We start from the raw sequence: 25889 nt of genomic DNA on the forward strand, positions 1-25889 counted from the left end.
AGTTGACCATGACGAGAGAGGCAAGTTGAAGTGGCCAGAGTCAGAGTTGTGCAGAAAGTGTTGTATGTTGAGGCAGTGAAAAAAGTAGAGGAGGATGGGTCAAGGGTGAGGGATCCTGAGAGAATCTCAGTGAGTAGATTTTTACCAGCACAGAGGGATAGGACAATGAGTGATTTATGTTTGAATAAGGTTGGCTTCTTAGCCTTCGTAGCAATGGTTATCAACTGTACTGCAGAAATGGAATGTAAAATCGCAGAAAATATATGTTGTGGTGGAAGCTGCATAGAAGTATTTGGGTATACGAGATTTGAATTCAGAAGAATTACAGGGTGTGTTGAGGGATGGTATCCCGTCATCCCAGTATGTTGACATGGTGCAGGAGCAGATAGGGTCAAAGTAGTGGAATGGGGGAGTGGGTTTTTAATAAGTATAGATGGCAGTTGAAGAGAAGTACCTGGGTATACAAGATTTGAATGCAAAAGAGTTAATGATTTACATTTTTGATGAAATTGTGATATAAAAGTGTAGGGTTAATTGGTGGAATTATTATTTTTATTTAGGAGCCGGAATAAGAATTGAATTTAATGTAGGTAGGCCGTGACTGGTCTCACACTTCAGTACAGTAGGTGGCGGTGTATGCACTTTAAAGTTGGATGCGATCCACCAACCCAATCCCAAAGACGAAGAAGAAGGTGACCATGAGTGGCTGGTGAACACAACGCAAATAGGAATTATAAAATTAGTTCATGCTCTTCTTCCATCGCGGGTTACCGTAACATTGCAGCATTTTACACATGTCGGTGAAAGAGTCACATAACGAGAATTTGAGGCATATTTTTAGAGATTGCAGTCGGTTGAACCTGCCTGGGGAAGGAATCGAAGGTTTTCAACAAGGGTAGGCGTTTGATAACTAGCAACGTTTAAGGGATATCAGCGGTAGCCTTGTCTTCATAGCTATCGGTAAGTGGAAACATTGTAGTCAATATTTCAACATTTTCGTTCACCTTATTTGGCCCATTTAACTTTTCTCCGACGTCTTCTAGGCTGTTCCTGATGTGTCTGTTGGTAAATAGCGAATTTGACGTGGTTTCAATGTGCCGGTTGCCGATGGAAACCGTAGACAGGAACCCAGCATTGAAGTAGAAATCTAAATCATTTAAACAAGGCTATCAGTCTAGACATTTTGCGTTGGATTCAGGTTGTGTGTGTGTGTGTGTGTGTAACTTTAATCTATTGATAATTAGGCTACATTCCAGTTAGAAGGGTGCGTCGGCTGCAGTCAGATGGTCCACTACTAGACTACAATCGGGCTGTTTGCGGGTACTGTGCACGTCTCGCGTAGCGCATGGACGGAAATTTTTGGCTACAATATAGGACCCATGATTCATTCGAACCTAGCGAGCTAATTTGGCAAGCATTTTCAGCTAGCATGGCGAATATTGACATGTATTCGATTTATGTTAACATGGCACATTATGTATAACCATAGCGCATTGAGTCGTAAGCAGTTATATCATAACCTCATGTGGTGGTCTGGCAGGATTACATCATTTGGTACAGTGAAACAGGCCGGCAGATGACGGGATTGAGTCGTTTCATTTTACCGTCCAAAGGGACTCTGTTTATGCACGGCAAACCCGTTTTTGTGATTTCTGGTATCATCAAAATAAATAAATCACAGCACGTTTTTGGACTCATTCAGCAGTTTTTTACCTGAAATAAGTACAATTGCATTGGGAATGAATATTGGAAGTTTAATTTATATTCCTTTATCTTAAATTGAAAAGGATGTTATCGGTTCTTCCTGTAGACAAGACATTCATGAAGGTTCTATCAAACATGACTTATTAAAGCACCCAAATAATAGCCTGCAGTTACACACGGCATTGTTCTCTGTAATTGCGTGCTATTCTTTGGGTGCTGAAATCTGTCGTTTTTGATCAAATTAAGTTGTCGTCAGAGCTCCAGTCTGCCCACACTAACGTTAGTTGAGTTTAATTAGCGAATTGATAAATAGCTCAATGTAAAAACACATTTTTAAAGTTTCCAAATCAATAACCAATATGCAGAAACAGTTCATGATATTAAAAACATAAACCAAAAATGTACTATCCACACATACATGTGCAACAATAGTAGTCATATTACTTGTATTTTTTTAAACTAACAATTTATAAACCGCACACGCCCCCCAAAATAATTTGTCTAGTGGCAATATATCATTCATCAATTAGGAGGGGGGTGATATGCACTGTTTAAACTAACACTATTCATGGAAACACAGAATGACCTATACATAGTTGGTTAGATGAGAATTTGTATAAGGCTTCTATCTATTATTTTGCAATGTCCAATGTTGATTTCGGGAGGCTGCCATCACGGGGAAAGAGGAATAATTCACTTTCTGTTAACTTCAGCGATTCACGACCCGCCATAGGATATCAACAGTCACAACGGTTGGCTGCTATTTAAGTGATAGTTTGACTTTCAAATCTGTGTATTGATGTGTTCCCAGCGACTTTTATACAGAGACCACCCTGAATTATATTGAATTCTGTGCCATTTGAGAAAGAAAATGATAGATGCGTTCTAAGATGAAATCAACAGTACAAAACCAATGAGCGTGTATGATGAAATCAACTGTAAAAAAACAAATATGTTTTAAGCAATTGATCTTGTCATCATGACTATGAACTTTTATACTAGCATCGCCAGTCTGAGGTAAAACATTTAAAAAAGTGTAAGTCCCCTCAATTCTATGTGGTCTTTAGTTGAGACGTTTACAGGAGAGGTGCAGTTTGACAAATTAAGTTATTAGTTGTACCATTTCAGACAAGTAAGCCTTCGCCCCCAGGATGACCTACCTAGACAAAATATGTAGCTGTAACGACTGCAAATTTATGGAAGCTTTGATCACTGACGTGTCAGTCACAGACAAGTAGAGACTGACACGTAAAGAAAGGCAGGCAGATAGAGACAACTGAGGACAATGTAGTTCTTTGGGATGAATACAAGAAAAAAAACATTTGAAATGTCAATATTTATGTTGTGGTCTGACAAAATACGGTTTTAACAAGGACATCTTAACCTAGATCTTGGGTGGGCTAATATCTCACTTTAATCCTGTCCAGCTGTTCTATATAAGCCTATAAACAAACAATATGGGTAAAAGTATTTAAATAATATTGCACTGACTGTCACTAGAAAAGGTAAGGAACATCTGCTTGTAACAGTCAAATATTAGTCAGTCCACATAGTTTCCTTTGCATTGTGAGTCCAGCTCAGCGGGATTGAGATGACATAAAAGCTTCTTGCTGCGCTATCGCTTTAAACTTTCTGCCGAGTCACGCTTACAAGCAAAGTGAGTTGTATAACCACTCTGCTCGCTGTAAGCCTCTGCAAGGATCCAGTAGGGTTCCCAGAGCTTTCTGGTATGACATGTCTCCCCCCCCCCCCCCCCTTACTCACTTCACTACTGTACTACTTCTCCCCTTACATGCTTAAAGCTGTCCTCGCCCCCTTCCTGGCTAAATTAGATCACTATTGGACCCTTCCCAGCCATTTAAGTGTTCTCCCTCAACTATTTGAGTTGTGTTTTAGCTGCAGTTTCCGTTCCACATTTAACTTCTCTTATCTGTACACGTTCACCTTGGCTTGAGGACACGGAGGCTGGTCTCGCCCAGACGGAAGTGTTTTGTTTCTTTTATGTGCAGTTATGGAAACCAACTTGGCAATGGTGTCGGACAGGGATGTGTCATTGGTGGACTGTGGAAATGTACTGAAGTAGAAGACCAGGGCAGGAATTTAAAGGCTAATGGTTAACGTCCCTTTTTTTCTCTCCTTGCAGATAAAAGCATACAGTGGCCATGGACCTGCAAAATAAAGATATCCTTCCCAGAGAGATTCTGCCAGTTGTTGTCATCGGTAAGACTGGGGTTACTGTACACATTCAGCTCTGAAAGACTTGGCTATAAAACCAGATTTGGTTACAAGTTATTTCTACACACAGTAGGGAATTTGGTCAAAGATCTTCTCAGGGACTAGACTATGAAACTGCTACCGGTGTTATAGGGAAGGAAGTAACACTTTGCACAACCGTGTTTTTCTTCTGAGGCAATTTCCAAATTGCATACGGTGGGTGAAAGGATGCATTGTCACGTGCCCTAGATCCTAGTAGACTCACAAGGCTCGTTCCAAGATATGACACCCACCATCTCAGATTGTTCTAAAATTGTTTCTGTAGTTAGAAACAGTTAAGATTAACATTTCTACACCATTATTTTTGTTGAAAGATAATTGGATCTCTGAGAAATTAAAATAATTGATTGCAGAACATGGTATTTTCAGGATGAAGAATGAGACATAAAACTAACAACTTCAATTTTATCATTTCTATGAACAGGGAGGGGGGGGGACACCACATTCACTGAGAATACATTGCATAGGATGAAAAACAAAACAGCTACATAAGATTCATAGATAACTGATACTGTATACTCATTGTTGTGTTGGGAATGAGGTGGGTGGCTTTTTACCTTTTCTTTGGATTCTTACTCATAGTTAGAAACATTTGGATGTTAAGTACTATATGTATTGAAAATGATATGAATCCTATAAATTAAAATGGTCAATTTGGATGCAATCAATTACCTTCATATCTCAGAGACAAGATTATATTTCAACAAAATAATGTTGCAGGAACGCTAATGTTATATTTCTTACAACAAACAATGTCGGAACAATCTGAGATGGTGGGTGTCAATCCTCTTTCTTCTGCTTTTTGAGGTGGAACGACCCCATAAGAACCTAGTTTCTTAGAATGATGGCACAATGTGCTCCCCTTATAAGAAGAACACTTATCTCAAATGACTTTTTTAGGCTATTCTTAAGCGAGGCATTCTTAAAAGCCAAGTATATTTTTATACAAATACTTTTTTGACTGCTATTCATGGTTGATTCTCATATCAGATTTTTACATTCCTGATGTGGTGAACATATTACCACCACACCAGAAGTCACGAGCCATTACTACAGTAAACTGTGACATCACGGTAATCTCTTATGCACTCCGGACATGCTTGGTGGTGCCCAACTCACTAATGACCATCAGGGCGCAAATGGCCTGGTACTCATGGACTTGTTGTCCCTAACCACACTCACATCAATGCAAATGCAATCGAAAATTGCATCAAACACTTATCAAAACAGTATCATGCTTTTAAAACTCACCTCACTGTAATTGATCAATTTGAAGAAAGAAGTTCAACAACAGGTTTCAAAGCCTAAAATAACAAAATGGACATCGCTTTCTAAGGTTGTGAATAATTCAAAACATCCATACGCATATTAGAGATAATACAGAGGCCTAAAAATGAGCCCAAAAAAAGAAGGGAAAAAACAGAATTAAAATAATGACTGTGCCGTTATACAATGTTGTACAATACATAGCCGATAAATACATACAAATATTTAACGTGTTTTTATTTTTTATTTTTTTTATTTAACCTTTATTTAACCAGGTAGGCAAATTGAGAACACGTTCTCATTTACAATTGCGACCTGGCCAAGATAAAGCAAAGCAGTTCGACACATACAACAACACATAGTTACACATGGAGTAAAAACAAACATATAGTCAATAATACAGTGAAAAAGATAAAAAAATAAGTCTATATACAATGTGAGCAAGTGAGGTGAGATAAGGGAGGTGAAGGCAAACAGATATATGTATAAATAAATAAAAATATAAAAAGGCCATGGAGGCGAAGTGAGTACAACACAGCAAGTAAAATAAAAACTAAAAAAAAACACTGGAATGGTTGGTTTGCATTGGAAGAAAGTGCAAAGTAGAGACAGAAATAATGGGGTGCAAAGGAGCAAAATAAATTAATAAATAAATACAGTAGGTAAAGAGGTAGTTGTTTGGGCTAAATTGTAGATGGGTTATGTACAGGTGCAGTAATCTATGAGCTGCTCTGACAGCTGGTGCTTAAAGCTAGTGAGGGAGATAGGTGTTTCCAGTTTCAGAGATTTTTGTAGTTCGTTCCAGTCATTGGCAGCAGAGAACTGGAAGGAGAGGCGTCCAAAGGAAGAATTGGTTTTGGGGGTGACTAGAGAGATATACCTGCTGGAGCGCGTGCTACGGGTAGGTGCTGCTATGGTGACCAGCGAGCTGAGATAAGGGGGGACTTTACCTAGCAGGGTCTTGTAGATGACCTGAAACCAATGGGTTTGGCGACGAGTATGAAGCGAGGGCCAGCCAACGAGAGTGTACAGGTCGCAGTGGTGGGTAGTATATGGGGCTTTGGTGACAAAACGGATGGCACTGTGATAGACTGCATCCAATTTATTGAGTAGGGTTTTGGAGGCTATTTTGTAAATGACATCACCGAAGTCGAGGATTGGTAGGATGGTCAGTTTTACAAGGGTATGTTTGGCAGCATGAGTAAAGGATGCTTTGTTGCGGAATAGGAAGCCAATTCTAGATTTGACTTTGGATTGGAGATGTTTGATGTGGGTCTGGAAGGAGAGTTTACAGTCTAACCAGACACCTAGGTATTTGTAGTTGTCCACATATTCTAAGTCAGAGCCGTCCAAAGTAGTGATGTTGGACAGGCGGGCAGGAGCAGGCAGCGATCGGTTGAAGAGCATGCATTTGGTTTTACTTGTATTTAAGAGCAGTTGGAGGCCACGGAAGGAGAGTTGTATGGCATTGAAGCTCGCCTGGAGGGTTGTTAACACAGTGTCAAAAGAAGGGCCAGAAGTATACAGAATAGTGTCGTCTGCGTAGAGGTGGATCAGAGAATCACCAGCAGCAAGAGCGACATCATTGATGTAAACAGAGAAGAGAGTCGGTCCAAGAATTGAACCCTGTGGCACCCCCATAGAGACTGCCAGAGGCCCGGACAACAGACCCTCCGATTTGACACACTGAACTCTATCAGAGAAGTAGTTGGTGAACCAGGCGAGGCAATCATTAGAGAAACCAAGGCTGTCGAGTCTGCCAATGAGGATGTGGTGATTGACAGAGTCAAAAGCCTTGGCCAGGTCAATGAATACGGCTGCACAGTATTGTTTCCTATCGATGGCGGTTACGATATCGTTTATGACCTTGAGCGTGGCTGAGGTGCACCCATGACCAGCTCTGAAACCAGATTGCATAGCGGAGAAGGTGTGGTGTGATTCGAAATGGTCGGTAATCTGTTTGTTGACTTGGCTTTCGAAGACCTTAGAAAGGCAGGGTAGGATAGATATAGGTCTGTAGCAGTTAGGGTCAAGGGTGTCCCCCCCTTTGAAGAGGGGGATAACCGCAGCTGCTTTCCAATCTTTGGGGATCTCAGACGACACGAAAGAGAGGTTGAAGAGGCTAGTAATAGGGGTGGCAACAATTTCAGCAGATAGTTTTAGAAAGAAAGGGTCCAGATTATCTAGCCCGGCTGATTTGTAAGGGTCCAGATTTTGCAGCTCATTAAGAACATCAGCTGACTGTATTTGGGAGAAAGAGAAATGGGGAAGGCTTGGGCGAGTAGCAGAGGGGAGGGCAGTGCTGTTGTCCCGGGTAGGGGTAGCCAGGTGGAAAGCATGGCCAGCCGTAGAAAAATGCTTATTGAAATTCTCAATTATAGTGGATTTGTCGGTGGTGACAGTGTTTCCTATCTTCAGGGCGGTTGGAAGCTGGGAGGAGGTGTTCATATTCTCCATGGACTTTACGGTGTCCCAGAACTTTTTTGAATTTGTGTTGCAGGAAGCAAATTTCTGCTTGAAAAAGCTAGCCTTGGCTGTTCTAACTGCCTGTGTATATTGGTTTCTGGCTTCCCTGAAAAGTTGCATATCACGGGGGCTGTTCGATGCTAATGCAGAACGCCATAGGATGTTTTTCTGTTGGTTAAGGGCAGTCAGGTCAGGAGAGAACCAAGGGCTATATCTGTTCCTGGTTCTAAATTTCTTGAATGGGGCATGCTTATTCAAGATGGTGAGGAAGGCATTTTTAAAAAATGACCAGGCATCCTCTACTGACGGGATGAGATCAATATCCTTCCAGGATACCCCGGCCAGGTCAATTAGGAAGGCCTGCTCGCTGAAGTGTTTCAGGGAGCGTTTGACAGTGATGAGTGGAGGTCGTTTGACCGCTGACCCATTACGGATGCAGGCAATGAGGCAGTGATCGCTGAGATCTTGGTTAAAAACAGCAGAGGTGTATTTGGAGGGCAAGTTTGTTAGGATGATATCTATGAGGGTACCCATGTTTACGGAATTGGGGTGGAACCTGGTAGGTTCATTAATAATTTGTGTGAGATTGAGGGCATCAAGCTTAGATTGTAGGGTGGCTGGGGTGTTGAGCATGTTCAAATTTAGGTCGCCTAGCAGCACGAGCTCTGAAGATAGATGGGGGGCAATCAGTTCACATATAGTGTCCAGAGCACAGCTGGGGGCAGAGGGTGGTCTATAGCAGGCGGCAACGGTGAGAGACTTGTTTTTAGAGAGGTGGATTTTTAAAAGTAGAAGTTCAAATTGTTTGGGAACAGACCTGGATAGTATAACAGAACTCTGCAGGCAGTCTTTGCAGTAGATTGCAACACCGCCCCCTTTGGCCGTTCTATCTTGTCTGAAAATATTGTAATTGGGGATAAAAATGTCTGAATTTTTGGTGGTCTTTCTAAGCCAGGATTCAGACACGGCTAAAACATCCGGGTTGGTAGAGTGTGCTAAAGCAGTGAACAAAACAAACTTAGGGAGGAGGCTCCTAATGTTAACATGCATGAAGCCAAGGCTATTACGGTTACAGAAGTCATCAAAAGAGAGCGCCTGGGGAATAGGAGTGGAGCCAGGTACTGCAGGGCCTGGATTCACCTCTACATCACCAGAGGAACAGAGGAGAAGTAGGATAATGGTACGGCTAAAAGCTATGAGAATTGGTCGCCTAGAGCTACCAGAGCAGAGAGTAAAAGGAAGTTTCTGGGGGCGATAAAATAGTTTAAAGGAATAATGTACAGACAAAGGTATGGTAGGATGTGAATACAGTGGAGGTAAACCTAGGTATTGAGTGATGATGAGAGAGATCTTGTCTCTAGAAACATCATTGAAACCAGGTGATGTCATCGCATATGTGGGTGGTGGAACTGCAGGGTTGGATATGGTATAGAGAGCAGGGCTAGAATCTCTACAGTGAAATAAGCCAATAAACACTAACCAGAACAGCAATGGACAAGGCTTTGGTGTCTTTGGTAAATAATACGTATAGCCTATACTCCAAAATTAAAACAATTATTGTAATCATCTTTGAGTGTGGACTGTGTTATTATGCATACTGGATGGACTGGTTACCTTATGCAACGTGCCAAACTTTCTATTCATTAGTCTGGGCGAGAACACCTAGGTGATGACATTGGCTCATTGATTGTTCAGGTTATCTTACAGAGTTAGCCTACAATTTGTATTTGATTTTGAATAGCCTAGTAATAGGGCATTTTTTAAAACATTTTCGTAATTTATAGACTGACACATTACCTTATAGTTACAGAATCTCACCACCGTGTTTCAATCTCCTCCCCTCTCTCCTTCAATCCTCTCTTGAGTGTGCAGAGAGAGGGGCTGTCAACAGTTTAATGCAATATTTTTAGTGTGGAAAACGTGTTACTTTTGATGCTCCCAAACAAATTTCACTTGGTTTCCCAATTTAAGCACTGGCTAGCTGCAGGAACAGGGTTGGAGGGCCCATGGCATACAGCGTTTGGGCAGAATATCACCTGTCCTGCAGCGAGAAGCTGCATGCTCTTCAAACAGTGGTTGATTCATGGAGTGAAATAACCAGAGTAGCCTACCCAGGTTGATTTTGAAAATTGAACCAGCAGGAAAGCGGCCTCCATTCACTATTTGAGTGCATATGGATGACGCCTTTTTCCCCCTGGCCATTTTATAATGGGCCGTTCTTAATCAAAATTAATTTGACCTATTAGTAAAGACAAAATTGAGAGTAGTCTGATGGGGAAAATATAATCACTTGATTTTAGAATAGCCTGTGCAGCCTGAGGCAAGGAACAGAGCGCAAGCTTTTTTGCTTAAAATGAATAATGGATTTATTGTGATGATGGATATTAAATTGATTTCGACTTTCTTAAATGTAGACGTTCCAAAGACGTGCATCAGTGGCTTGTATGCGTTTAGGCCTGGAGATACTAAACGTGTTTATGTTAATTGACTGTCTATTATCGTGAGACCAGCAGTCTTTTGCCTGGCAATAACCGGCTGACAAAGTTTCATGACAACCAAAGCCTGTATGAGCCACCAAATAATGTTAATATATTGCCTTACATAATATTAAGGCACTACATTATTATTATTATTATTATTATAATAATTGTTTTAACCTTTATTTAACTAGGCAAGTCAGTTAAGAACAAATTCTTATTTTCAATGACGGCCTAGGAACAGTGGGTTAACTGCCTTGTTCAGGGGCAGAACGACAGATTTTTACCTTGTCAGCTCGGGGATTCGATCTTGCAACCTTTCGGTTACAAGTCCAACGCTCCAACCACTAGGCTACCTGCCGCCCCAGGTAGCCTAGTAGCCTAGCCTACATAAACAAACATAAACTGTAGTGGTTAAACTAATTTATTCAACTTGTCTGAACTTGCACCTCTTTCTCTCCTAGGTAACGGCCCCTCGGGCATCTGCCTGTCATATCTGTTGTCAGGTTACACCCCCTACCTGTCTCCAGAGGGCACTCACCCTAACCCCCTACTGCAAGGCAAGCTGGATCAACAGCCTCACCTGTCACTGATGGAGCTGGTAAGAATGACACATCGTTTGTCTTCACAATGTCTCTGTGACAACTCGCATTTTAAACCTAGCTTGGTGGGTGTTGGTTTACAGTTGCCCGGACTGGTTGTAGGTGCTAGTTAAAATGTTCTGTAAAATGCTGTCTGTTTGTGTTTACCACTAAGATTTATGGTTTGTTGGTAGTTATGCAACTATTACTACCTGGATGTATGCTCAGTAGAAATATTTGTGTGGCTTTAAGTAAGGTCTGTATGTAGGCTATAGGAGGTTTTGTCAATAAAGTTGTGTCCATGTTATAAGCTTAGTAAAAAGCTTTATTAGTGTCCTTGATAAAGGGTGGCATTTTGTTTTTCAATGAGCTAGACCCTAAAACGAATTATATAATAGGTAGGGCTACATACCACAGTCTTTGTACTAAGTTGTTTACATGTTTGTTTCTGTGTGCAGGACCTGGAGTACCTGTGTGAAGGACTAGAGGGCCGCTCCTCCAACCCCGTGGCTGTGCTGTTTGACTCCCTGCTCCTGCCCGACAGTGACTTTGGGCTGGACCATGCCTCACCCCTGCTTTGGCGCTATGAACCGGAGCGGGCCACCCCACACCTGGTGCTTGGCAAAGGACCCCCAGGAGGAGCCTGGCATGTAAGTGCCCAGTCCATAATAATTGCCCAATACCATGTTGACCCCCTGGTGCCCACTTTGTTCAGATCTAAAAAGGATTGGTTAGTCCAAGAATTCCAACTTGTCCTTGTGATGTTGCTCACAACAATCCAATCATTTTCAGATACACACAAGGTGCTTTTTGGAAGGGGCCAGGTGGTGATTTGCAATTTGTTAAAAAAATTGGGTCATAAACACATTCTTTGCTAACATTCAGAATTGGTCTGTCACCGCCTTAAATCTCTGAAGTCTGTTTTTGTCAAGTGGAAAATGGCCTTGGGTATTTTGTATTTTATTAGGATCCCCATTAGCTGTTGCTGAAGCAGCAGCTACTCTTCCTGGGGTCTATACAAAACATAAAACAGAACATAATACAGAACATCAATAGACAAGAACAGCGAAAGGACTGAACTACACAAATTTAAAATAAGAACAATAGAACCAAAAAAGGTCCTACGGACAGTTGCACGCATACATAAACTGAGCACACACAAAAAACGTCCTCTCACTGTCAACTGTGTTTATTTTCAGCAAACTTAACACGTGTAAATATTTGTATGAACATAACAAGATTCAACAACTGAGACATAAACTGAACAAGTTCCACAGACATGTGACTAACAGAAATTGAATAATGTGTGCCTGAACAAAGGGGGGTCAAAATCAAAAGTAACAGTCAGTATCTGATGTTGCCACCAGCTGCATTAAGTACTGCAGTGCATCTCCTCATGGACTGCACATCAGCTGTCCGTCCTGTCTCCCTGTAGCGCTGTCTTAGGCGTCTCACAGTACGGACATTGCAATTCATTGCCCTGGCCACATCTACAGTCCTCATGCCTCCTTAACAGCATGCCTAATGCACGTTCACGCAGATGAGCAGGGACCCTGGGCATCTTTCGTTTTGGTGTTTTTCAGAGTCAGTCGAAATGCCTCTAGTGTCCTAAGTTTTCATAACCGTGACCTTAGTTGCCTACCGTCTCTAAGCTGTTAGTGTCTTAATGACCGTTCCACAGGTGGATGTATATTCATTGTTTATGGTTCATTGAACAAGCATGGGAAACCGTGTTTAAACCCTTTACAATGAAGATATGTGAAGTTATTTGGATTTTTACTAATTATCTTTGAAAGACAGGGTCCTGAAAAAGGGACATTGCTTATTGATTTTTTTTTGCAGAGTTTACATTAGTACAGTGGTTCCAAACCTTTTTCGGTTACTGTACCATCAGGTACATTTTGCTTTGCCCAAAGTACCCTTGAAGTACCCCCTCGTGCATTTTCCCTGTAAGCCTATGGTTTTATAGGTCCTCTGAAGTACCCAATGTGGATAGGAACACAGTACCCCTGGTTGCCTACGAGTTAATTAGGTCAGATTGGGGAGAGACGTTGTGCTGTGAGGTGTTTTATTTGTTAAAGCAAATTGAGTCATTCAAGATGGAAGGGAGAGATGTGATCATGGCTCTATATAATATTGTGATTTGCCTTGAATTCATTCTGGATTTGGGGACAGTGAAGAGACCCCTGGTGGCATATCTGGTGGGTAAGTATGTCTGTCTGTAAGTTGATTGTACAGACAATATGGAATTTTCAACACTAATATTTCTCAGAAAAACAAGAATTGGTGCAATAATAATAATAATTCTTGGTCCCTTTCTGAAAATGTGTCTTGCATCTCAAAAAACCGCAGAAAGCATCACCCCAAGTGCATAAATAATACAGCCGACAACACGGTTTACAGATGGATATAGTTTGCAACTCAGTTCGTAAGTTCTGGGGGGGTGCAGTTACTGTATTTATTCAATTGACTTATACTGGTGGAGATGAATGATTTCTTGTAAAGGTGGACTGTATCGGCGGCACTCCTGGTTGAGTGGGTGTGTCAGGTCGGTGGCAATTCTCACTTCTGCCCTTGACACTCTCTCCAAGAACAGCACTTCCATTTTCTTGAGATGAACTACACTGATTTTGCTTGACAGCTTTACTATTTTGTATAATAGTTTTTTTTGTTTGAGATGGATAGTTATAGTCAATCTCTTGGTAAATTCCTTACATAGCATCCTTAGTGAAAAATGTTGTTTATATGTCATGGCTAACTAATGGCATGTAGCTAGTAAAACCACCTGTAGTTTGCATACCTGCAGATACATTGGCATGTAAAACAGCAAGGGACAATGGCAGACCGTTGCTTTCTGTGAAAAAGGTGGGTGGGTGAAATATGCATCTGATGACCGTTGACCAGAACACGTTGGGCCCTGGCCAACAGTAACGCCATTCATAGGAAATAGGATGCCATTTGGGACACGGAAGTTTGCATATGTGGCTTTCAGCCTTGTGGTTAATGGTGCTGGTGTTTGTGTGTTTGTCTCCTTAGGCGATGGAAGGCTCCATGCTCACTCTCAGCCTGGCTAACTGGATGGAACTGCCCGGCCTGAAGCTTAAGGAGTGGATGAGAGAAAAGCGCAGGTGGGTCCTCCTAACAAGCTACAGCACCATTTAAGGGAAAAATTGACAAAATGAACTTTTTCTTTTGATATTTTTTTCATTAATCCACAGAAGCAAAGATTTACTTGCCACATCATGATGATGATGCGTTTTGTGGCAGTTGACACTTTCCTTTTTTTTTTTAAGTCCAATATCTTGAATGCTGACAGGCTAAACATTTTGGGACTGTATTACACTGAACAAAAATCAAACCATTTCAAAGATTTTACTGTGTTACAATTCAAATAAGGAAATAATTTAATTAAAGTGAATTCATTATGCCCTAATCTATGAATTTCACATGACGGATACAGATATATCTGTTGGTCACAGATGCCTTAAGGTAGGGGCGTGGATCAGAACCAGTCAGTATCTGGTGTGACCACCATTTGCCTCATGCAGCGTGTCATCTCCTTTCCATAGAGTTGATCAGGCTGTTGATTGTAGCCTGTGAAATGTTGTCCCCACTCTTCTTCAATAGCTATGCGAAGGAATCTTGTACAGATCCTTGTGCCATGGGGCCGTGCATTATCATGCTGAAACATGAGTTGATGGCATCGGATGAATGGCACGACAATGTGCCTCAGGATCTTGTCACGGTATCTCTGTGCATTTAAATTGCATTCAATAAAATGCAGTTTTGTTCGTTGTTCGTAGCTTATGCCTGCCCATATCATAACTGCACCGCCACCATGGAGCACTCTGTTCACAACAGCAAACCACTCGTACACTCAACGCTATACACGCTGTCTGCCATCTGCTTGGTACAGTTCAAACCGGGATTCATCTGTGAACAGCACACATCTCCAGCGTGCCAGTGGCCATCAAAGGTGAGCATTTGCCCATTGAAGTCGGTTACGACGCAAAACTGCAGTCAGATCAAGACCCTGGTGAGGAGAACGCAGATGAGCTTTCCTGAGACCGTTACTGACAGTTTGTGCAGAAATTCTTAGGTTGTGCAAATCCACAGTTTCATCAGTTATCTGGATGGCTGGTCTCAAGACGATCCCGCAGTGTGAAGAAACCGGATGTGGAGGTCCTGGGCTGGCATGGTTACACATGGTCTGCAGTTGTGAGGCCAGTTGGACGTACTGCCAAATTTTCTAAAACGAAGTTGAAGGCAGCTTATGATAGAAATTAACATTCAATTATCTGGCAACAGCTCCGGTGGACATTCCTCCAGTCAGCATTCCAATTGCACGCTCCCTCAACTTGAGACATCTGTGACAAAACTGCACATTTTAGTGGCCTTTTATTGTCCCCAGCACAAGGTGAACCTATGTAATGATCATGATGTTTAATTAGCTTCTTGATATGCCACACCTGTCAGATGGATGGATTGTTTTAGCAAAGGAGAAATGCTCACTAATAGGGATGAACAAATTTCTGCACAAAATTTGAGAGAAATTTTGTGCATTTGAAAAATGTCTGGGATCTTTTATTTCGGCTCATGAAACATGGGACCAACACTTTACATGTTGTGTTTTATACTGTTTTTCAGAGTAACAGTGTACTAATAAAAAATAACTTAAGAGTTTTTGGTGTGAATTTTTCCTTTAAGTGGCCACTGTCGAATCAGCCATTCCAGATTGACCTTGTGGAGTGTTCACTTAAGGGAAATATTCTTGTTTGCATGTAGTTTTTTCTGTGTTGAGCCGCTTAGGAACTAGGATTAGCTACCAGTATTAATTCCTTAGGTTTAGTGAAAATAGAGGCAAAACAAATGTGGTTTTGTGTCAAAGACAAATGGCTGGTGAATGAGGCTGTTTTTTTGTTTTCATTCAGGTTTTGGCCCCAAGGACCTTTTTTGTGTGTATTTTAAACACCGGTGTCTGACCCTCATACTTAAATCTTTGTTTCAGAAACGTCCGTAACGACAGGGCCACCCCCGCCGAGATCGCTTCCTACTACCAGCACTATGTCAACCAGATGGGCCTGGAGGACAGCTTCGCCTGCGGCACCACCGTCACCTCCATACAGAGGGTGAACTGCGAGGGGGCCAGCGGCCGTCCCTTTTGGAAAGTCCAGGGGACCCAGAAGAGGGAGGCTGACGAGCTGGGGGAAGGAAGTCTGTCAGAGGTCCCCTTTACAGTGTGCGCAGACTACGTGGTTCTGGCCACGGGCACCCATGACATCCCGGCCCGTCTGGGTGTGGAAGGCGAGGGTCTCCCCTTCGTGTGCCACAGCTTCTGGGAGCTGGAGGCAGCAATCTCCAGAGGCCAGCTGGACCACACCTCAGACCCGGTACTGGTGGTGGGAGCCGGGCTGACAGCGGCCGACGCTGTCCTGGCAGCTCACCACCTTAACACGCCTGTGTACCACGCCTTCCGGCGCTCTGTCACCGACCCAGGCCTCATCTTCAACCAGCTTCCCAAGCTCCTCTACCCCGAGTACCACAAGGTGCACCAGATGATGACCCAGCAGCAGCAGCATGGACAAGACATCCCCAACTCTGGGGGAACGGGCACCCCGGTGGACCAACAGGAAAACAACACCGCCTCCATGTCTATTGGCTCCTACCCAGGCTACGTCAGCCTGCCCAAACACCGGGTGGTGGCCTTCAAGCCTGACAGGAAGTGCGTGCTGGAGGGGGAGGACGGATGTCGCACCGTGCTGCAGGTCTCCATGGCCCTGGTGCTGATTGGCGCCCACCCCAACCTGTCCTTCCTCCCTGAGAACGGACGGCCCCTCGGCCTCAACCCCCAGGAGCCAATCACGTGCCGGCGGAACCCCCTGGAAGTTGACCCCTACACGTACGAGTCGGTGTCAGAGGGGGGGCTGTACGCCATGGGGCCTCTAGTTGGGGAGAACTTTGTCCGCTTCCTCAAGGGGGGTGCTTTAGCCATCGCTAGCGACCTCGCCAAGAAGCAGCGGGCCAAGGAGGAGAATCGCACCACCCTGCGTGTGTCCTAGACTCTTAGGGGTTAAGGGTCGTGACAGGAGTAAACTGCTCCTAAGGCCTGTATTATTATTATGTAGGCTGGTCAGCTCAGGCTAAAAGACTGAAGCGCAATCTGTGACAATACGACCTGCACTAGTCCCAATACTCCTCAAAGGATATTGCCACTTTCTCTGGCTCCGCTGAGAGATTAATTAAATCTTTTTACCAGGGCAGGAGAGTAGGTCAGGTTGATGTGTAGCTAATCATATGGTGCAAGGGTAGAATCAATGTCCTTATAGAGTACCACAGTATGAGTCATAATACCCATAGAACATGGCGGTCAAACAGGCGAATGGCTCCAATAGTTTGTACACCGTTCATTTATCCCATAGATGGATTTTAGAAATACTAAAAGAAATTGGCCAAATGTATTTAAGTGGACAATTCTGTGAACTGACTTTGTAATTTTAAATTGACACAATACCTTTTAGCAAAGGTGTCAGCTAGAGATTTGTAGTTTTGCAGGGATTTGTAGTTTTGCGTGATGTCTGCTTTGATGCGAATTAGTATTTTCGAATCAGTAAATAGGACCTAATATATTGATAAAAGTCACCTTGTCCTAGAGAGATTTACATGGTTATCCAAGCGTCACGCCAGGGAAAGCCTACACGAAACACAGCACTTATTTTAAGTGTTTCTAAAATCCCCTATGGGGAAAAATGTATGGTGGGAAAACAATTGGAGCCATTTCCCTGTTTGACCACTAGATTTTATGGGTATTATAACACCTCTACTGTGGGGCGCTATTTGGTTCCTCATCTAGTATGCTAGCCCTATACTACAAATGTAGTTTGAGTTAGCAAGGTAACTGAGTTCAACTTGGGATACCTTGAAAGTGACTCACCTTGTTGCCAGGTAAATGTTCTAGGACCACGAATCCTTCAGAACTAACCTTCTCCAGGGCAGGTTAACTCGGGTCTAACTACATTTATCCTGAATTAAGTGTCTTAGCCACGAGTTGAGGACCAATAAAATCAGATTCCCTCACTCTTGCCAAGATTGCGTCATCATCCACTTAATTTGAGGAAGACGACTGATTTTAAATATTTATTAATAAATTGTTTTTGTTAAAAAAATAGTAATTTTAAAATACCTATCACATTACACATTAAGTAATGACAAATGCATTTGAAACGTCACGTACAGTAAAACCTTTTTTGACTTAATTCAATTATTTTATTGATGGGAGTGTGTAATAAAGGTGCTCGTGCATTGATAACCACAGCAAAGTAATAAAATAAAGACGGCACTCCTAAAAGTCTATTTCACACAACAGCCTGCTGAATTTGCTTAACTTTTCGGCACAAATTAAAATGCCACTGACTTGCCCATGGATTGATGTTTCTGCATTGTCCCAATGAGGAGTTCAGCGTTCAACTAGCCACGAGCGACATGCACTTATAAGCCTGCTAGAGTTCGCGGCAGGCGGAACGGCAATATCCACCGTCGTAGTACGGATGAAGCCTGAGCTGAAATGGGAAAACCCTGTGTAGCTATAGGTTGCTTTGTAGTATAACCCTCATGTTAATGTTTGAAAACTCAAACGCCAACGTAACTTCTCAGCTAAACCTTTGAGATGAGCTCTTTTGTTGCATTGGTTTTCCATTGTAAATCCTTTTTGAAAGTGTAGAAACACATTACATTTACCATACCATGACGTTTGATGGATTCTCTGAAATGAGAATGGTATTGTGTTAATTTAATTTTTACGGACCTGTATGTTTGCCTTTCTTCAATATCCAATGAAAAATTAAGAATCTCTGTACAATAATTATCCCAATGTCAGCAACTGTGTCTATATTAGCATCTTTCACAAACAAGATAACTCAAGCTTGCCAAGCTGAGTTTTTTGTTTTATCATTCCTGGTAGTTTTTCAATCTGTTAGACCTTAAATGTAGCTGTTTATTCAATATTTTTAACCAGATTATAAGTTTAAGAGGGGGGGGGGGGGGGGGGGGGGCTATTCCCTTGATTTATTTGCAGTAAAAACTTAAATGTAATATGTTTCAATTAAGAATTACACAGTGTCAGTTTATCACCATGATCAGGCTCAATTTGAGACTAGGCTAATTAGAAAATCTATGTTTAAGACCCACATGCATTCTCACCAATCTGGGGTGACTTTCCTGAAAGCTTTGTAGCCAATGTTGTATTTTAATTATCTTGACAACCCAAACACCACTCTAAATTCGTTCACATACAGATTGACTACTAAATGTTGCTACTTTCTCACTGATATGGGTCTGGGTGGTGGAGACGGTGTACTGTCAGCTATTAAGCTTCAGGGAAAAACACCTATTTTTATCATCCAGCGAGAATTGTCATTTTGTGCTATCTGTTTTCTCTTGTACATGTTTGTCCAGATGGTGCCTTGGTCAATTGCATACTCTGAGCTTGTGTTACGACCCCAGCAGCATTTGATCTCGAGCCAGTGCCTTAAGACACATTGCCATTACCAAACTGGAAATGTATAAACGTATCATACAACCACTAGGTGGCCACATCAAATATTATATTATTCCACAGGTGTACAAAAAGTGTATTGAAGGCCTATTATGTTCTTGTAAAGTTGTGGGGCCATGTATTAAGACATCTTGAAGAGACAATATTCATATGTCAACCAGAAACAGTTTAAACATGTCTAATTGAATCTAGTTGAGAAACTAGACTTACAAATACATTCAAAGCAGCTCACTATTGACACTCTTTAAAAGGCAGCCCGATGAGTGTCACGAAAAAATACAACATAGTTGGTTTCATATGGCTCCTTAGCACTTGCTACACAAGGCAGTAAGACCAATGACCCACTGGTCTTTTCCATGCCAGATGTTTGTGCAATCTTACATTTTAAACCATTACACAATGTTAAGTACTTCTTAAAAATAAATGTAAAATATATATTTTTTTGTCATTCATTCATGGTCTCAGACAATCATTTTGAAATCCGCAGAACCCTGACCGATCAATAGAAAAGAGACCAGATGCTATATTTTCAGAGAATCTAATATTGTTTTTGTCCACATTTCCTATAAATTGTTGTTCACCATTGTAACCAAATTCTGAGAGTTGTGGATCATTGGTTATGTTTATTTTTGGAAAATGTCCATTCAAAGAGTTTGATAGGTGACTATCATGATTTCACTTGAGTGTTCTTTTCCATGTTGATATACATGCACTACAAATGCAGGATTGTCTATGGATCCTTTGTATTAAATATACTATTTTCAACAAACTGTTTTTTTCCCTGGTTACTATGCCACTGAATGCATTGTTTTTATTGGACAGATATTAAATACTTAAAGTTGCCTCATTCATTGAGTACGACTATGCATACATACATTGAGGATTAAGAGCACAAAGTCTGCCGAGTTATTTTCATGTTCCATGTCCTTGTTATCATGTATGTAGTGAGAATGGACAGCTTGGGCAAGACTGGCTTTGTATTTTGCACTTCAAAGGCACTTCACATTACACTCAGTGTAAGAAATGGCTTTTCCCTCACTTGATCCACCAGATGGCAGGCTATTCTAACCATTCAGTTAGCACTAACCTTATCTGGGTTCATGGGAAGTCTGTATCCTAACCATAACCCTTACCACAACCTTTTTAAATGTCTACTTCAATGGGAGGAGGTCCCAAGGATTCCATTTATACTTTGCCATTCAGTTAGCAGCAGGTTTGCATACCATGTGGAATGCAGTTCTACTGATGATACTTATGTAATTTAATGTGAACTGCTTAGAGGCTCTTTTCCTTTTCATACCCCAGAAACCCAGCTGTTGAAGGTAGACTCAGCGATATGACATAGATTCAGAAAGTAAACGGTATAGTGCGTAGTTTACTGCAACAACTAAGAACGTTGGAGTGCAACGCTCAACTTTGCTGCTGTTTTGGTTCCCTGGCTACCAGCGTGAAGCAAAGTCGTGCACATGCATAGATACTGTGTGAGAGCAAAGTCTTGCATCTCGGTTATCTCTATCTGCGGTGCTGCTTGTTGCAACTTAATTTCGCTTAGTCTACCTTTAAAAGATGCACTACAGGATCTTAAGCACAACAATCTTAAGCACAATGAATTGGATTCGTAACCTATCATACGAATTGCATCAGAAAATATATACAGTGGGCTCCAAAATTACTGGCACCCCTGACTGGCAATGCACAAACAATACCTAAACAAATATAAACAATATAATTATAGAGACAAACTCAAAATACCAACATGTGAAAAATACTGTACTTTATTAATGTTTCAATGGAACCCAACAAAATAATTTGATTTAATTAAAAATCAAGGTTTTCCAAATCAAGGTTTCACAATTAATGGCACCCTTAAATATTATTGTAAATAACATCTACCAAAATTAAACCAGGAATTAAGTTCCACTTATTTAAGTTTATCTAAGTGTTAAGGAACTGTTTTGAGCCATTATATCACTTCCTTTTTCACTAGGGTATAAAAATGAGGTAACACGCATGCAATATCCTTTTGTCATCCAACACCATGAAGAAAACAAAAGAACTGGCAGTTCAAAAGAGACAGATGGTCGTATACCATAAATCTGGTAATGGCTACAAGAAGATCCACAAATTATTGAATAAACCACTGAGCACTGTCAGGGCAATTATTCAAAAGATATGGAACAGTTGAAAACCTCACGGGTAGAGGACGCAAATGCATTTTGCCCCCCAGGATAGGGAGGAGGATCGTGAGAGAAGCAACAAAAACCCCAGAATCACTGTGAAAGAATTGCAGACCTTGGTGGCGTCTTGGGGTCACCAGGTTTAAAAAAGCACCATCAGACGCCACCTCCACAACCACAGGATCTTTGGAAGGGTTGCCAGAAGAATGCCCTTAATGACCCCAAGACACAGACGCAAGCGCTTGGAGTTTGCCAAATGTCATTTAAATTATGATTGGAAGAAGGTGCTCTGGTCAGATGAGACCAAAATGTAACGTTTTGGTCAGATTCCGCATGTTTGGCATCGAAACAGAGATGCATACAAGGAGAGGCACCTCATACTCACGGTGAAATATGGTGGTGGGTCAGTGATGTTTTGGGGCTGTTTTAATTCCAGAGGTCCAGAGGCACTGGTTAAGATTGATGGCATAATGAAGTACACCAAGTACCAGGCAATTTTGGCTGACAATCTGGTTGCCTCTGCCAGAAGGCTGGGACTTGGCCATATGTGGACTTTCCAACAAGACAATGACCCAAAACATACCTCAAGATCCACACAGAAATGGTTCTGTAACAACAAAATCAATGTTCTGCCATGGCCATCTCAGTCGCTGGACCTCAATCCAATCGAAAACATGTGGGCTGAGTTGAAGAGGGCAGTTGATATACATGCAAACCCAAGAATGTGAAGGATCTGCATAGAGGAATGGTCCAAAATCCCTCCAAATGTGTTCCTTAACCTTGTCAAACATTACAGGAAAAGACTCCATGCTGTTATCCTTGCCAGAGATGGTTGCACTAAGTACTAAATGAGGAGTGCCAATAATTATGAAACCTTGATTTTGGTGAAATGTATTTTGTATTAAATAATTGTATGATTTTGGTGGGTTCCATTGGAACATAAATAAAGTACAGTATTTCTCACATGTTGGTATTTTGAGTTTATCTCTATAATTATATTGTTTGTGCATTGCCAGTCAGGGGTGCCAGTGATTTTGGAGCCAACTCTATATACAGTACCAGTTAAATGTTTGGACACACCTACTCATTCCTTACACAGCCTGGAGGTGTGTTTTGGGTCATTGTCCTGTTGAAAAACAAATGATAGTCCCACTAAGCGCAAACCAGATGGAATGGTGTATCGCTGCAGAATGCTGTGGTAGCCATGCTGGTTAAGTGTACCTTGAATTCTAAATAAATCACAGTGTCACCAATTAAGTACCATCACACCTCATCCTCCATGCTTCACGGTGGGAACTACACATATGGAGATCAGCGGTTGGAACCAAAAATCTCAAATTTGGACTCATCAGACCAAAGGACAGATTTCCACCAGTCTTTTTTTATTTTTTATTTTTATTTCACCTTTATTTAACCAGGTAGGCTAGTTGAGAACAAGTTCTCATTTGCAACTGCGACCTGGCCAAGATAAAGCATAGCAGTGTGAACAGACAACAACACAGAGTTACACATGGAGTAAACAATAAACAAGTCAATAACATGGTAGAAAAAAAGAGAATCTATATACAATGTGTGCAAAAGGCAAATGTGTGCAAAAGGAGGTAGGCAATAAATCGAATATTGCCTAATGTCTAATGTCATTTGCTCGTGTTTCTTGGCCCAAGCAAGTCTCTTCTTCTTATTGGTATCCTTTAGAAGTAGTACTTTCTTTGCAAAAATTCGACCATCAAGGCCTGATTCACACAGTCTCCTCTGAACAGTTGATGTTGAGATGTGTCTGTTACTTGAACTCTGTGAAGCATTTATTTGGGCTGCAATTTCTGAGGCTGGTAACTCTAGTGAACTTATCCTCTGCAGCAGAGGTAACTATGGGTCTTCCTTTCCTGTGGCGGTCCTCATGAGAGCCAGTTTCATCATAGCTTTTGATGGTTTTGGCCTCTGCACTTGAAGAAACATTCAAAGTTCTTTAAGTTTTCCGCTTTGACTGACCTTCATGTCTTGAAGTAACAATGTACTGTCATTTCTCTTTGCGTTTTTGAGCTGTTCTTGCCATAATAGGGACTTCGCCAAATTCTTTTGCAAAATAGGGCTATCTTCTGTATACCACCCTACCTTGCCACAACACAACCGATTGGCTCAAACGCATTAAGAAGGAAAGAAATTTCACAAATTAACTTTTAATAATGCACACCTGTTAATTGAAATGCATTCCAGGTGACTACCTCATGAAGTTGGTTGAGAGAATGCCAATAGTGTGCAAAGCTGTCATCAAGGCAAAGGGTGGCTACTTGGAAGAATCTCAAATATAAAATATATATACTTTTTTGGTTACTACACGATTCCATATGTGTTATTTCATAGTTTTGATGTCTTCAATATTATTCTACAATGTAGAAAATAGTCAAAATAAAGAAAAACCCTTGAGTAGGTGTCCAAACTTTTGAATGGTACTATACTTTTTTTGCAGGATGTAACATATACGAAATGGATGACATAGTACACAATTTGATGAACTAGTACACAAGAAACAAGGAAAATGTTGGGCTCGTGAGCACCACTTTCAAAACTACTGACTGAAATTATACAAAAGCTTGAGAGTGCATCTTTAACGGTTCTGGGTAGTGCAGTTCAGTTCATCTTTATTCAACACAATGCTAATGTTGCCCAGTGATTCAGCAAGGTGACGCATCAAATACTCACACATTTCCCTCACAAGCACTAGGGGACTATATGCTGCCCATGAATTGCATCTGAATTTGCTGTGGTTATTGTTTTTTTATTTTATTTTTTTTAACAATTTTTACAGTTGCTATGAGACAGCAGATTTGAGGGATCGCTCTTTGATTATCTGTCTTCTTTGAGTATTTACAGAGCCCCCTGCTCTTCTATAGCCTGGGAAGACAATCTCTGCAAGAGTAGCCTAAGTATATTTCTGTCTTTCAATAAGTGTAATTCAAAGTAAGTGCTGCCCCTACCTAGTAGCCTACTTAATCATTGCTTTGAACTGCTGAATGCTCAGCACATTCCTAGCTTCCTTTCCTACTTTCCTTCCCTAGCTTCCTTTCCTATATCAATTTCCTCCTTTCCCAGCTTCCTTTCCTTACTCCCTTCCCTTCCCTAGTTTCCTTTCCTCCTTTCCCAGCTTCCTTTCCTCCTACTACAGTAGTGACTTTGGGCATTCTACACTACTACTACCACTACTATTACAGTCAATATAACAGTAGCAGCAAATCAGTTGCCCTGTGGTAGTGTCCACCCTGAGATTGGAAGGGTGGGGGTTCGATCCCTGGTTGAGTCTTACCAACCAAAGACTTGACCTGATGCGTCTCTGCTTGGCACCCAGCATTAAGAAGATGGATTGGGGTAAGGTCTTAAAACAGATGGGCATCCTGTCCAGGATGTGTACTTGTAAATGAAGCTGCCTCACCCTGCAGAATCAGGAGATGGGCTCCTGCCCCTATGGGTCGTTCTGGCTCAGACAAGGCTTACTTTTCCAAGGCAAACGTTGGTGTCTCCGTGTATCCTACCATTAGTTGGCAAATGGGCCGATGCCATTTTGTCTGGCAGTACAATGTGGGCGATCCAATGGCTTGCCAACCATTTCAAATCTGGCAGCTGTTTGCTATGCTCACACCTCCAATGAATTCACAGCTGATGGGATTTTGGCTTATAAAAATACTAATTACCACCATCAACATTTTTATTTAAAGACTTAAAATATACTGTAAATAGCCTATGCAGTCTTCTAAAAGTATAATGGGACAGTCTTGAAAACACTTTATTATAACAGTAAGGAAGGAACACTCATCTCTGCCACATTCATATAAAAACAAAGTCATATAAAATATATAAACAAAGCTGTTGGAAACATGTAAAATGTACAAACCATGAATTTTAGGAGAACATAGAATTTGAGTTCAATAGCTGCATAATACCGTTTTTTACAGACTAAAATAAATCAAATCTGCAAATGACCATGCGAAATTGCAAAGATTGTGTGATTGTACCATGTCTGAAATTATTGTGGTTTTCTCCATGTCCCACTAATTTATTCCAGCACCTGTCAAATGACAGACAAAATAAAAAAATATTTTTTGTGTAAATTGACTTACAGCAGGGGAGGCCAACCCTCCTCCTTAGATCCACTGGGTGGTTCAGGCATTTGATCTAGCCCTGCTCTAACAGACCTGATCTTACTCATCAACTGAGGTGGCCATCCCTACAGTATGGTGATTATAGTTGTATAACAACCCCACCCCACACCCCCTACTTTAAAACTTTTCATCTTTGACTATAAAAAGCCATCTGACATTAAAATATTGAAGTGTTACACCCTCTATAGCTATCAGGGTTATTATGTGTTGTTTATAACTCCGTTTTGGGAGGAAAGTTT

The 25889-nt window shown here is 41.4% G+C and overlaps 1 protein-coding gene across 1 annotated transcript; it reads left to right on the forward strand.

Moving 5' to 3' along the window:
* Positions 1-667: 667 nt before the first annotated feature.
* Positions 668-18805, forward strand: osgn1 (oxidative stress induced growth inhibitor 1). The gene is made up of 6 exons (XM_055908253.1): positions 668-960; positions 3848-3924; positions 10652-10788; positions 11227-11418; positions 13805-13896; positions 15777-18805. Exons 2-6 carry the CDS (start codon positions 3867-3869, stop codon positions 16825-16827), a joined length of 1530 nt encoding a protein of 509 aa, XP_055764228.1. The 5' UTR covers positions 668-960; positions 3848-3866; the 3' UTR covers positions 16828-18805.
* The last annotated feature ends 7084 nt before the right edge of the window (positions 18806-25889 follow it).

The sequence above is a fragment of the Salvelinus fontinalis genome, chromosome 3 (genome assembly GCF_029448725.1).
Source record: "Salvelinus fontinalis isolate EN_2023a chromosome 3, ASM2944872v1, whole genome shotgun sequence".
In the NCBI taxonomy this organism is placed as follows: Eukaryota; Metazoa; Chordata; class Actinopteri; order Salmoniformes; family Salmonidae; genus Salvelinus; species Salvelinus fontinalis.